Here is a 14,532-nt window from a genome sequence, read left to right as displayed (position 1 = left end):
CAACAAAAATGTCCTAGGCTGCAAGTGACCTTAGAGGGTACCCTCTGAGTCCACTAAACATTTTATTTTTTTTCAACGTTTTTTTATTTATTTTATTTATTTTTGGGACAGAGAGAGACAGAGCATGAACGGGGGAGGGGCAGAGAGAGAGGGAGACACAGAATCGGAAACAGGCTCCAGGCTCCGAGCCATCAGCCCAGAGCCTGACGCGGGGCTCGAACTCACGGACCGCGAGATCGTGACCTGGCTGAAGTCAGACGCTTAACCGACTGCGCCACCCAGGCGCCCCTAAGTAAATGAAACATTTTAAATAAAAAGGAAACAGCTTGTGAAACAAATAGGATAAAAGACTCTGTGTAGAATATAAACTCAACTTTGTTAATATATTGTAGTCAGATGTACACACATATATTTATAAATGAAGACAGCACAGAACTCTCCATCCATTCATTTGTTCAGCAAATGTTTATTGCACTCTTACTGTATGGCCCCAGCACGATTCCAGGCCTCTGAACTATGGCAATTAACAAAACAGATACAAATCCTTGTCCCGTGGAGCTTAATTTCTAGGAGCGTTTGCCAAATTGTTCATAGAGGATATCTCTGGTTTCTTGAATTCTTAGTACTTACGGTTCTCTTTTTCCCGAAGGGGGCGAGAGGCTCATTCCTGTACAAGAAATTCTGAATACTTTGGATGGGATGTTCAGCATAAGAAGCTTAGAAGTTTTTGTCTGTCTTTAAGGCATGGCTCCTTCCCAAACTTAACTGGATCTGAACTACCTACCAAGCCACAATGCCCTGGTTTTGGTTGAGAAGATAATGTTTCGTGCCCTGGAGGGTTGTGGGGGGAAAGTTCTAGCTGTTGCACATATGGATACGGAGTGCCAGCCACTATGCTAAACCACTGAGGGGCTTATGGTGCTGAACGAGGTCAGATCCACCCTTTGGGGGTTAGAGCCACCAAAAGCCTCTCCTGGAACGTACACGAATTCAGTGATCGATACACGATCATGAGCGGAAGCCATTTACCTCAGGTAAATGTGCCTTAAAACGTCATTACACAAGCAATCCTATGAACTCGCCACATCTCCCTCCGCCCGCCCCTTTTTTGAACAGATGCAACGATATCAAAGAAGCTACAATTTGTGCTAAATCTTTTGTTATTTAATATTTCCCTATGTTTGGAAAATGTTTTCCAGTTTTCAGATGAGTCCAGTGTTGGAGTATGGAGAAGTCAGAAACCCCTCTGCCCTATAATCTGGAGAAGGAAAACAAATTGAGAGCAGCCATCACGGTGTGGAAATAGTTTTACAAAAATGTAATGCCCAACATTGTCTTTCCTTCTGGAAACTGGCCAGTTTTTGTGCCCTGGCTCCACTCCGATGCAACAAGGGAATATCGAAAATCAGCAAACTAGGGGCTCTGCGGGTTCCCAGATGCTGTCATGGGTGCAAGAGCGATTCTATAGCTGCCCTACCATCTGGCCCAGTGCACTCCTGTCAGATTGCGTTTTGCAGCGTCCTCTGATGAAGTTATGCAGCATAGCGCGGCAAGCTGTGACAGAGTACAGCCTGGCAAATGAATGAGTATCCCAGGTGATTCACTACCAGCTCTGCTTCCTAAAGGCTTTTTTTTTTTTTTTTTTTTGCTTTCCTGCTGGTGGGAGAAAACTCAAGAAAGGAAGAAATCGCTTGACGTCTCAGGCTCAAAGCTATGAAGAGAGTAGTTTCAGATGCTTAAAGAAATAATAATACAAGCTACATATGGTCTTGTTCATGGAAGCAATTTGGGAAACACGTGTTGCTTTAAACGATTCTTATTTTTGCTTAGCCAGATCAATACGTGTCAGCACATCAATATGTCTACTGAGACAGAATGCAATAACCTATCTTTCAGCTGTGTATCATCTCTAGTGCGATGATCCAGAAAGAGAGATTTTTGGCCGGTGGTCCTCAGGGCTTCCAGCAAGCAGCTTCCGCCTGGGAGCCTGTTAGACACGAGTGTTCTCAGACCCCAGCCCAGACCTACTGAGTCACAAACTCTGGGGGTGGGGCGTGGCACTTTAACAAAGGCTCCAGGTGATTCTGGTGACACTAAACTCGGGAGGCATCCCTTTAGGGAGAGAACGTCGGGCTTTGAACGGGTTATCTACCTCTTCGTATGAAGCTTATTACAATGAGGGCTTCAATTTGGGAAGCCCAAAGATGATTTGACTCATCCATATGTCGTTTCAGATAAATCACTTGAGATATGACCGAAGTTTACGTAAAGCAAGTGAACACTCTAGATTTCAGGTAGCAGAATAGGGCTGAAACTCGATTCAGCAATAAAAATGTCACGAGCCAGTCCTGGGCCTACCTTGGCATTCAGAAATATTGGTAGAAAGGGGCACTGGTGTCCCCATACCCATTTATCAAATATTTATATAGTGACAGCTGTGAGACCTTTCCCCCAACTTTGGGCCCCCATAATACTGTGAACTTACCCTTGACATTAAAATAGGTACAAGGATGTCATTTTAACAGTAAACAAGAAAATATACAAAAATAAGACAAGCTATATGTGAATAGCAATTTAAAGTGTAATTATATTGAGAACAAATCTTTTGTTAAATTACTCTTGGTGCTTTGGGGACAATAGACTAAACTCTCTTCCATACGTTATGAATTTCTGTTTAAAAAAAAAAAAAAGAAAGAATATCTTTTCAATCACCCACTGGTTTCTTTTTCAGCCAGATGCCAAACGTCTACTGTTCTGTAACTCAGAGGTATGAAAATACAGCATCTGTGCCTAATTTTTTTTGTTTACAGACTGTGCTCAGAAACTTGACAGTAGTACTCACCTTGTTTATCTGGATCCATTTCAGGAATTTCTTAGAATGGCAGTTGGTAAGAGGGCCCCTGGAACTGGAAATAAATCCATATTTTAAGCAGAAAGGTTTTGCAGTGGAAGGGGAAAGGGGGGAAAACAAAAAGACCGCTAAGCAAAGCCATTTCCCCTGTGAAGCAATGAGGAAAAGGTGTTCAGAGAGCCTGTGTACTCTCCTTGGAGAATAAAAATAAGGACTATAGGGGTAGAGGCTTCTTATACTGGCCATGCCTGTAGGGATTCGGAGCTGTACCTCAGAAATTGAGAACAGCTTCTGAGACTAATATGTGAATACTTAGAACTTTTGAGGCATTATAATTTTAGCAGGAGATTAGATTCTCATTTCAAGAAAATGCAAATTTACTTGAATTTTTAAGGGCAAAATTTGAAGCTCTCAACGTTTAAGCTTCTAGCAGTACTATACTAAATAATCGATGTATTAAATTCCTGACAAATACTATCCATTTGAACACCTTATCACAAATATGCATATATGAGTATTGAACACAGAATTCAATTGATGTTTTATTTTAAAGAGAGTAGTCAATTAGCTACCTGCTGTTTCATGTTGCAACTATTGTTCAGACTACATATAAATATAAATAAATAAATACATATATATATCTTTGAACTTATATCAAAAAGAATAAGTTAATGGATTATGCTATAAGAAACCTTACACAGTTCTAAGAAAAAAACCCCATTTTTTAACATAAGCAGTTGAGAACTGTTTTTTAAAGTTACATGACAATTGGGGTGCCTGGGTGGCTCAGTTGGTTGAGCATCCCACTTTGGCTCAGGTCATGATCTCCTGGTTCGTGGGTTTGAGCCCCGCGTTGGGTCTGTGCTGATGGCTCAGAGCCTGGACCCTGGAGCCTGCTTTGGATTCTGTGTCTCCCTCTCTCTCTCTGCCCCTCCCCCACTTACATACGCTCTGTCTCTGTGTCAAAAATAAATAAACATAAAAAAGAATTTAAAGTTGCATGACAATTAAATTTAAATAGCACTTTCCTCCTCTTCTAATGAATGAACTATTTAATGGCACAGTTTTGCAAACAAAAATTGATTACATAAGTTATTTAAAAATGAGAGCGATAGTGATCATCCCTGACTTGCCCCAAACTAGGAAAGTTCCAAATATATTCAATAAGATTTGTTTTGAAAAGTTCTAGCAAGGGCAATCAGATTAGAACTCCTTGGGGGCATACAACTGCTCCCTTGAGCTCTTCCTAAAGCCCCCAGGTAGGTGAGAGGGGTTCAGCCTCCTGTACCATCAACAGTACAGCTGGAGATGAAATTGATCCACCTTCCCGTCAACTCCTTACCTTTCGGACTTTATGGAAGAAGCAGTTTAGCAAACAGTCCGTATAGGTTACTCGGCAGTTTTGAAAGAGGGAAAAGCTGAGTCATAACAGATTTCCAGACGTGGCATTCCTATGGAGAGCTGATGTCTTGTTCTGACTGCGCAGCAATTGCCTGTAAAACAATGACATTGAAGTTGCACCCTTTTTAAGGCCTCACAAAAGTGCATTCATTAGTAATAAAGATCTTGAATAATTTAAGGCTACTCCTACATCTCTGTTTCAATGGCTATTTCTGCATTACTTTCATGTGTAGGAGAGGCAAGTAAAGCGTCTTCTGGGTGCTATGGAGAGCAGGGGTTGCCGTAGAGATTATGACCGGTAAAAAAGCCTCCACATCCCAGCTAATGGCCACCTTACTGGCCATCCCAGATAAGAGTGACCTGGGAATGAAATCTAATTCATTTGATTAACTCTTTTATAAATTCAGAGGTATCGCTACACAGTTTAAAAGTCACCAAATATAAAGCAGGTCTTCAAAATGGGAATGATTTGTCACAAGTACACATTTCCTCTGAAGTTTTGAGTAGCACCTGAAAATGTCTTTACTTTTTAAGAAATTCAGATGAAGAATAAACCTGTTGGAATCCTAATACGGTTTTATAAATTTTTAAAAAGTGACGTCTCAGGAACCAAATATATTAGAACTTTACTAATGTTTTCAGACTGCCGGGGAAGTAAAGAGCTGATTTTAACATGCCTTTCAAAAGGGTTAGAACCCAAAGCGTGGGTATATTATTTAATGAGTATATTACTTCTCTGCCCTGAAGAGCCAGAATGTCTGGGAGTCCATGGTCCCAACTGAGGCACTTAAAACAATTATGACAAGTGGTCATGAATCCACTCCAGAATATCTCATCGTAAAAATCAGTTTTCAAAAGTGTGATATCCAAGGATAGTCAATGTATTCCTGTCTTTTTGAGAAGTATTAGTGTCACACTATTGGTTTCTTAAACTCAAACTTGGGACTTTTTAAAGAATGAAAAATGGGGGTACCTGGGTGGCTCAGTTGGTTAAGCCTCCAACTTTGGCTCAGGTCATGATCTCACGATTTGGTTCAGGAGTATGAGCCCCGCCTCGGGCTCTGCACTGTCAGAGATTCTCTGTCTCCCTCTCTCTCTACCCCTCCCTCACTCATGCTCTCTCCCTCCCTCTCTCTCTCTCTCCCTCAAAAATAAATGAACATTAAAAAAAAGAATAAAATTGACTCTGTGTTTAAAAAATAAAGAATGAAAAACTGATTAACAATGGGGCTCACGTGGATCAAGAGGAGGGGAAAAAACAACCCGCCATTTGCCTTTTCATAGATAAATTACATTGATTTTTCTGGGAACAGATAAGACAATGTGGGAAGAGAGTAAGTTTCTCTCATGTGAAATCTCTGTCTTTTGCGTGTTGTAGACTCAAAGCTGAAATCGTACTTATGAGGTTCATGTTCCACCATATCTGGATCGAGGAATATAGTATCAGAGGCATTGGTGATAGAGGGATGTTTTACTAAACGCTGCACTGTTGAGATCTGAGCAGCCCTCTGGTGTTGATTAATTATGTAGCTCAAGAATCGTAGCGCCACCAACAAAAACAAATGTCCAAAGTTCCAGTCAAAATGACATCATTGAACAGACAAGTATTTAAGTACATACAAATGAACCATGGTTTGTCGGAAAGTAACGTAAGCACAGGAGCATGAACAACTGATAGTCTGAGCTGCAAGTCTGGCTGGTTTGGGAGAGGCTGAGGGCTCCCAGGACTGTTTTGGTTTCACTTACTTCTGGAAAGGTTTAGTTAACTGTTGCACCTCCCGGTTCAGGCTCAGGTAGGCTTGGTCACAGTAAGATTTTTTTTCTTTTTCATAGGATGATTTGGGTTATAAATCAAAGCCAGTTACTGCGATTGTACTACACCATAGATCCTCAGTGAGGGGGCATTTTTCGCTGGCATATGACAGTAGGTCCCGTAAGTCGTAATGTATAATTGATATTCTTTGCCTCCTGAAACAGAGCAGCCCCACCTTGAGGAAGCAGGGAGGCAGAGGGTTCAAACTTCCCACACAATCCCAGCATGCCCTGGTTTGGACATAGGAGGCTGCACACCAACCAGAGACTCGGTGACCATTGCTTATTGCGCACGGGGACTGATTTTTGAGGCAGCCAGTGTTCTGTTCACCCTCTATCTGACAGCTTTTTGCACATACATGCGAAGACTCTAACTCCCAAGAGAGAAAGAAGGGGTTTGACACTTTGCACCCTAACATGTGTACGTAGTCCCTTATGTAAATCACAGGATGGCTTTGTACACATATTTACATACGCATGAACAACTTCAAGGAAAAATTGTTACGAAAATCGACTCAGGTTAGAATGGAGAAAAGGGAACACTTTGTGTGCCGTTGGTAGGAACGTAAATTGGTATTGCCATTACGGAAAACAATACGGAGATCTCTCAAAAACATTAAAAATAGATCTGCCATATGATCCGGCAATCCTACTTCTGGGTATATACCCAGAGGAAATAAAATCAGTATCTCAAAGAGATATCTGCACTCATATGTTCATTGCAGCATTACTCACAGTCACCAAGATACAGAAACAACCTAAGTGTTGATTAGCGGATGAATGAGTAAAGACTTTGTGGTATGCATATACAATAGAGTTTTATTTAGCCTTCAAAAAGAAGGAAATCTTGCCCTTTGCTACGAGAAGGATGAACTTGGAGGATATTATGCTAAGTGAGGTAAGCCAGGCACAAAGACAAATACCACCCAATCTCACTTACATGTGGGCTTTTTTGAAAAACAAGAAGTTGACCTCATAGTTACAGAGAGTAGAATGGTGTTTTCCAGAGATGGGTGGGGGTGGGTAGAAGGGGAGACACTGATCACAGGCTGCAAACTCATCCTTTAGGCTTCGCTGAGGTCTTTCACGACCCCCCCCCCCCCATCTCAACTGGCTTCAATACATCACTCTACTTGATTCATAGCTTATAAGCAAGCACAAACTGTGGTCTTCTTGGTTTTTTATATTAACTGGTTGACTGGCTTATTATTTTTCTTCTCTAATAGAAAGCAAGCTCCTCAAAGGCGGGAACAAGAGCCCTTTTCTCTTGTCTGTCCCTGTGTGACATTATGATTTATAATAAGTAATATGTATGTGGTCTTTGTCTTTCTGGCATATAGAGCTGTTAAAACCCTTGAGATTTCCTAAGGGATGAGAGGGTTAACATACCTTTTGTTATGCAAATAAGGCAATTATTGGCCCCTTCTAAAAGAGGGGACTGGTTGCCAGGGGAACCAAATTTTAACTCTTTACCCCTGGTTTGGCTGGGGGGGGGGGGAGGGGGAGGAGCTAGAGATGGAATTATTCACCAATGGCCAGTGATTTAATCACTCATTCCTATGCAACGAAGCCTCCAGAAAATCCCAACATGGTGAGGTTCGGAGAGCTCATGGATTGGTGAACACGTGGAGATCTGGGATGAGTGGTGCACTGGACAGAGTGCAGAAGCTTGGTGCCCTTTCCCCATACCCTGCCCTATGTACCCCTTCCATCTGTCTCCTGAGTTACATATCCTTTTGTAATAAACTGGTAATCTGGTAGGTAAAATGTTTCTCTGAATTCTGTGAGCCCCTCTAGCAAATTAATTGAACCCAGGGACAGGGTTGTTGTGACCTCTGATCTGTAAGCTGGTTGATCAGAAGCACAGGTGACAACTTGATTGGTACCTAAGTGGGGTGGTGGGGGGGGGGCAGTCTTGTAAGACAGCTCTTTACCTGTGAGATCTGATCTTATCTCCAGGTAGATAGTGTCAGAATTGAGCTAAATTGTAGAACACCCAGCTGGAGTAGGAGTCTTGCTTTGTGCTGAGGAAACCCTGCAGCTCAGAACTGGGAGCAGAATTATGCTTTGTGTCCTCAGTGCTTGCTTCCTGCACTGAATGACCTATCATAAGCACTCAAGAAAAAATAAATCAAGAGAGACTGGCACCAAGCAGAAAGAGGGCACCCTGCCCATCTCAACCAGTCTGTATCGTATATGGCTTTCTTATGGAGATGAAAGTTAGAGTTTCAGGCCATCCGATTTCCAAAACATCTGAATCCTTTTCCTTGTTCTGACTAAGCCTTCGGATTGTTACCTTGCCTCCATCTAGCTTGCACAGGAAGCGAACTCACTGTCAGAGCTACGGACATCTGGTATCCTTGGTAGTTCTATTTTGACTCTAAGATTTATAAAGTGGCATTCTTGTCCCATCATCAGTCTTGTTCTCGCTTATGTGAAGGTCACTACTGGTGACTGCAAACTATACCTCTAACCCTGCAAAGATGAAGCATAGGCTTTGGTGGTGGATTCTACCGAGGCAATGTCACCCTTGTAGTAAGTAACCTTCCCACCTCCTTGGACACTCACTGGTTTTCCTTTTCTTTCATACTTCAAAAATTAATAACGAATATTGTCAGAATTTAGAAGACAGGGTTCAAAAAAATTCTGGGGGGCGGGGAGGGAAGGGAAAAAAACCATCCAAAAGGTATCCTCCAACAACACAGCATCAGCAGGTAAGACTACAGGGGTTTCTCCATAGATCATGCATTCAATATGACAATATCCACTTCACAGTGTAAACAGGTGCTAAAATTGTATTCAATTTACAATTCCAGTAGGAAAGGCACAATGTGGCAAAAAAAATTTGGGGGGGGGATCGTAAGAAAGTGCAATAACGAAGACAAACTTTTGATAACAGTCTTGATCTACTTTTCCACATAGGAGACTTCTCCATTCAGAAATTAAGGTCTTTCTTTCTTCTCTCTTGTTCATCCACTAGAGCAATGTGTCCTCATTTGATGCATATTACATATACGCAAAGGGGGGAGTTTAAAACAAAGACCCGTAAAGATATCTTAAATGTCCAGTCACTCCCACTGCACCAACTCAGGTTGAAGACAAGGCGTCAGAACACTTGAGCGGTCATAAAATAGGAAAATAGAAATGATGGCTACAAAAATAAAAATAAATGAGGCAGACCAATGAAAGCTTTCACACCCATGACTTACCTGTTCCAACTTCGTAGCCTTCATGAAATACTCAAAACCATCTTCATAATTACTTGGCTTAAGTCGTACCAAGGACATTTTCGTACAAATTAGTCTGTGGACCTATGAGAAACATGCCTTCCCATGAGTTTCTTCAAGAATGAAAACCCAGTTTTTCATCAGGGTAGGCACATGTGAACCAAATTAAGTCAGCTGAGGGTCCTCTCCTGGTGGCTCAGGAAGGAGGCATCTGGAAAGCATAGGAAGTATGTTTGGGGCTCCAACTGAACTGTATTTCGATAAAGCAGCAACACACACTGACTCCCTAAGGACTAAAATCAGTCCAGGGGCATTTGAGTGGCTCAGTCGGTGAAGCATCTGACTCTTGGTTTCAGCTCAGGTCATGATCTCATGGTTTGTGAGTTCAAGCCCCACATCGGGCTCCATGCTGACAGTGCAGAGCCTGCTTGGGATTCTCTCTCTCTCCCTCTCTCTCTGCCCACTCACTCTCTCTATCTCTCTCTCAAAAATAAATAAACTTAGAAAAATTTTAAATCAGTCCATTTGAGGGCATCCTATTTAAGGTTCCAAGGTTGAAGGAATTTTGAAATTCTACCACCTTAGTTAAAAAAGAAAAAAAGATGGGTGCAGCGTTGGGGGTTATACAAAAAAAAGACTCTAAAGATGACTGATCTTGTCCATGGATGCACATATAGTCAGTTACCAGGGAAGTATATAGTACCCACCCCCATCCCCAGCCCCCAATTAGGCTAACAGTTGTCTTTTCCGTTGCAGGTCAGTAAGTTCCAACTTGAAATAAGGGACCAGTCTTTGGAAACAGTTACTCCAAGTTGTACAAAGGTTTTTATGCATACAGTTTGTTAAAAGTAACAAAGCTACTTTGCAAGACCTGCTTCTTTCCAAAAAAAAAAAAAAAAAATCTAGTCTGTTTTTGTTGTGGTTTGTATTTTTCATTTTGGGGTGTAATTTTTTTGTATGTTTTTCAATATTTTTCCAATTTTTTTTATTTTTTCAATTTTTTCAATTTTATTTTATTTTATTTTTATTTTTTTGCCAAGCAACATAACATTTGATTTTAAGCCTTGCCTGAGGCTGTGATCGCAACTGTAAAAACATCATTTGCACATCAGTAAGAAAACACACAGGAAGGGATGGGTTCTTTTAAAAAGGAAATATAAAAAGGGAAAGGAAGTACAGTTCTAGCCGGGTCATTCTCCTGGCCCTTCTGCTTCACAAGGGTTCTTCTAGAGCATAGAGGCCTGCAATCCTGTTTTCTTCCGAAAGTGAGGGAACTGGGGTTTGGGAAGGCTGTCCGCAGCGTCCGGGCTTTCCACTTGGTCGCTGATAGCCGACTGGGAGCCACCCATCGTGGAGACAGCGGTGTTGTCCCCAAGGCAGCAAGCCCCATTGTGGGCCAGGATGCCACCACTCCGGATTACAGAGATTTCATTGGTCGTCACGGCCAGACCTCCCCCGAGCACGGTGCTGTACTGGCTCCAGACGACAGGGCCCACGTTCCATGCAGGGGCCAGGGTTTCCTTGGGAAACCTCTCGGGGACTCTCTTCTCATCAGTTCCTAACAGAGGCCGGGTGTCCTGGATGGCCAGCCTCCTTCCCCCCCCGGGCGTGCCGAGCTGCTGTTGGCCCCATGCGTCCTATGTGCACCTTCAGGTTGCCTTTGATGGTACAAGATCGCCCGCGAATGTTCCACACGAAAGGCTTCTCCCCGGTGTGCGTCCGCTCGTGAACCTGAAGAGCGCTCGCAGAGAAGGTCTTCCCGCGCTGTGCGCGGCCTGTCACCAGGGCCTGCCCGGCTAACGAAGGTGTGATGCATGGGGACGCGGTCGCGGGTCCAACACGGGCACCAGGAACTTCAACTGTGACCGAGTTGGCTGGGCTCGGGTAAACGTGGAGGCGGACTGCCCCGACACTTGTGCCTGCAGAGGACGGGCCAGTCTTTGGGTTGGACCTCCGCCGGGGACACGTTCGGTGGCTTCCCCTTCCCTTTCTTGGACGGGGCCCACACCACAGTGGAGAAAGGGCTCTGGAAGAGCGCAGAGCCCGGGGCCCCGCCCCAACATATTTGGGACTTGATAGTTTCTTTGCCGATTAGCCGTTTGACTGGAAATATTAAGCAGCATAGATGAACCTGAGGTTTGGAAGCAATGACACCCTGCTGATACAGTCTTGGGAATTACTTACATATAGATGGCTTGTAAAGTCATGGGACTGGTTAGGATCACTAATAGATGAGTGTAGGTAGAGAAGACAACCGAGGGCAGGTCCTCAGAGTCTCTCCAACCTTGTGAAGGGATAAGAGGAAGAGTCAGCAAAGGATACTGAGGAAAAAGTGAGGCGCTTCATGGAGATTACATAGGAAGAAAGCCAAGAGAGAGTCATGCCCTGAAGGCAAGTGAAAGGTACCAGAGAGAGGTAAATTATGGGTAGTTGTAGGGCACCGAGGATGAAAACTTGCCTGGTAGCATTACTTGAGTGTGACCATTGCATGTTGTTATTGAGCAAGACACATTCCAGTTTGTGGCCACTGTCCCGGGGATAGGTAGCACACCTGTGAGAAGGGAGGAGACTGCGTGCATTCTGCAAAAACCTTGCTTATGGACCCTTTGTATAGAAATCACTCTTCTTTGTACCAGTGAAGAGAGAAAGTGGTGGTCAGATGTGTCCATGGGCTCATAGTTTCTGCCCGGAGGAAATTAATGTGAAGGATGCAGCAAGCACTTACTCCTGGGAGGGTTACTGGTTTAGCTTCCAGTAGCTCAGCCATAAGCCTGAATAACGTTTCTGTGTCCTCTGCAGAATAAGTGAACGTTCGGCTCTGGGCCAAGGCAATTTTAGAGTTAAAAATGTTTGTGTTAAGGCCAGCAAAGGAGCAAATGACAGTTACATGGGATGTTATCCCCCGCTTGTACCTGGTAGGGAGTACAGAGGGAGGAAAAAGGCTCTTTAACCTCTTTCTAGGTGTTGAAGTCCCACAATTTTTTTCTCTCTGAGATAAAAAGAAACAAAGAAGGATTTGGTCAAGAGAGGGAAGGCCACCCACTGTGTGAGACCCAAAGAGGCTTCAATGAGGTCAGGTTTGGGGACACTCCAGGCAGGGCAAATGGTATAAGTAAAAGCAGGCAGGGCACAAACCTAAGGCTCACAGGATTGTGGCGGACCAGTTTGGATAGCATCAAGGAGACCTAAAACAATTTACTGGTGAGTATGGAGAGGAATCCTGTGGTTAGAAAATGAAATTCAGACTCAACTGTCTGGGGTGTAGGTGTGAGTGGAGGGAACTGGGGATATGGCTGACTTAGGATGTGACTGCCTGTAGGCTAGGCAGTATCCGTCCAAGTGTGCTTCCCCAGATCAGCAGCCTCACCTGAGAATTTGCCAAAAATGCAAATTCTTAGGCTCTACCTGAGACCTACTGAATCAGAGACTCTGGAGGTAAAGCCCAGCAATCTGTTTAAAAAGATGATTATGATACATGCTAATGTTGGAAAACACAGGTCTAGGACCAAACGAGGCATTTACTAACTGGAATTAGGAAGAATATTACAAATACAGGAGTCAATAAAGGTTTTGAGCTTGGCTGAGTGAAAGAAGTCAGTTGTTGAAATTATATAAATCCATTTCTTATTTGTTCCTCTGAGACAAATAGTAAATTGAAAGATATTTCTCTATCAGGTTACATAGCTGTTGGCTGTAAGTGTATATGGTCATATATATATGTATATATTCATTGGCTAACAACTAACAGAGGCCTAAGCCATAAAGTTGTTCATTGTTCATTTGACAGAAATTCTGAAGTTGGCCCAGAGTTGGTTCAGAGGCTCTTTTAATTCATCAAGGTCTCAGTCCCAGGTGCCAGGCTTTTTCTCTTTCCACACAACGACCTTCCTGGTGGCACCATACTGGTGATGTGTCTCCTCATGGCCACAAAATGGCTGCCCTAGCTGCAAGCATTCTATCCTGGTAGAAGAGCAAATTTTTAAGCAGGAAGGAAGTAGGTGGAAGCCTAAGTGCTTTCTTTCCATATGCCATTTATTCATCTCGAACCCTGTCTGCCTCCCACACACCTCCAGAAGACTTCTTATGTGTCAATGCACAAAACTGGATCCCATGCCTGCCCCCGGACCAATCACCAGGACGTGAGAGTAGATGACATCTAGCAAGATGCATCCCTAGGGTTGGGCCTTTGTACATCCCAATTAAATTGGAGTTCTGTCAGTCAAGGTAATGGGGACAGGGCTGTACGGGGAGCAAGTAACAGTGCTTGCTGTAGTTATAAGAACATATACACTTAACCTATATTTCTGGGACCAATAATTACTTTATTCACATGATGCCTCTGTTCGAGTAATATTCTAAATTTTCTACTGAATATTTCTCCCGCATGACTTTATCATGACAGTTGTAATAACATAGAGAAATCATTTTTATAACCTCCTATTCAAGTTACTTCTAATGGGAAAACCAGACTTGAGATTTCCCAAGTTGGTCGACCATACCTATCAGGCTACTGTGACAGCTAGTGCCTTAGCTGAAACAAAACAAAACTCTCTGAGAGATGTTTTCGGAATGGTCCCGGCATTATTGTCAAACAAATAGCAAACGCTAATATTTTCCTTCCGGTGTAATTCCGTATCTTCTATCAATCTGGGACAAATGTGTGATACTATGTGTAATGATTAATATCACTTTGGTCTGTGCTCCGATGGGAGCCTATCCTAGAATATCCTGGTCATCCTATAGTGTTTCAAACATATAATAGCTTATGTTCATGCTAGAAAGAATAGCCTGCTGGGGATGGGACTGGATGTGTCCTACAGCATCTCTAAAAAGGAGAAACTCTGCCCTGTCTCTCTATAGCCCCTTGTAGATGTCCACCAATCTGAATGATGTTCACAATGATGTTCACCATATCTGAATGGTCAGGGCTTTACCCACTGGAAAGCCTATCACTAAGGGGCAGGACCACTGCCTTGAAAGGTGATGGATCTTCATGGTTATATTCTCTATTCCAGGTTTTCTGGCTGGTTCCTGTTGATAAGTGACTAGCATACCTGATTCAAGGAGAATGGAATAGGAAGCCTTACTTAGGTTTCTTGGTCTGAGCCACATTTTCCAATCGAGTGTGGTTTTCCCATAAAGAAGCCCTGTATATTGAGGAATAGCTGCCACATACTGGCCTCGTGATGCGTAGAGCACCACGTGACTTCCCATCCAGTTATTGTTCTTTGTGGTCACACT

The 14,532-nt window shown here is 43.1% G+C and overlaps 1 protein-coding gene across 1 annotated transcript in view; it reads right to left on the bottom strand.

Annotated features, from left to right (window-relative positions):
- The window catches only part of DYTN (dystrotelin), a 52,850-nt gene extending 49,989 nt beyond the window's left edge, over positions 1-2,861 (bottom strand). The window contains exon 1 of the mRNA XM_058696735.1: positions 2,843-2,861. Within this exon, the coding sequence (XP_058552718.1) occupies positions 2,843-2,861 (19 nt within the window). The remainder of the gene's footprint in view (positions 1-2,842) is intronic.
- Positions 2,862-14,532: the final 11,671 nt, after the last annotated feature.

The sequence above is a fragment of the Neofelis nebulosa genome, chromosome 2 (assembly GCF_028018385.1).
Source record: "Neofelis nebulosa isolate mNeoNeb1 chromosome 2, mNeoNeb1.pri, whole genome shotgun sequence".
NCBI classification, from domain to species: Eukaryota; Metazoa; Chordata; class Mammalia; order Carnivora; family Felidae; genus Neofelis; species Neofelis nebulosa.
The sequence above is the reverse complement of the archived record's forward strand: the minus strand, read 5'-3'. Positions and strand labels throughout refer to the sequence as shown.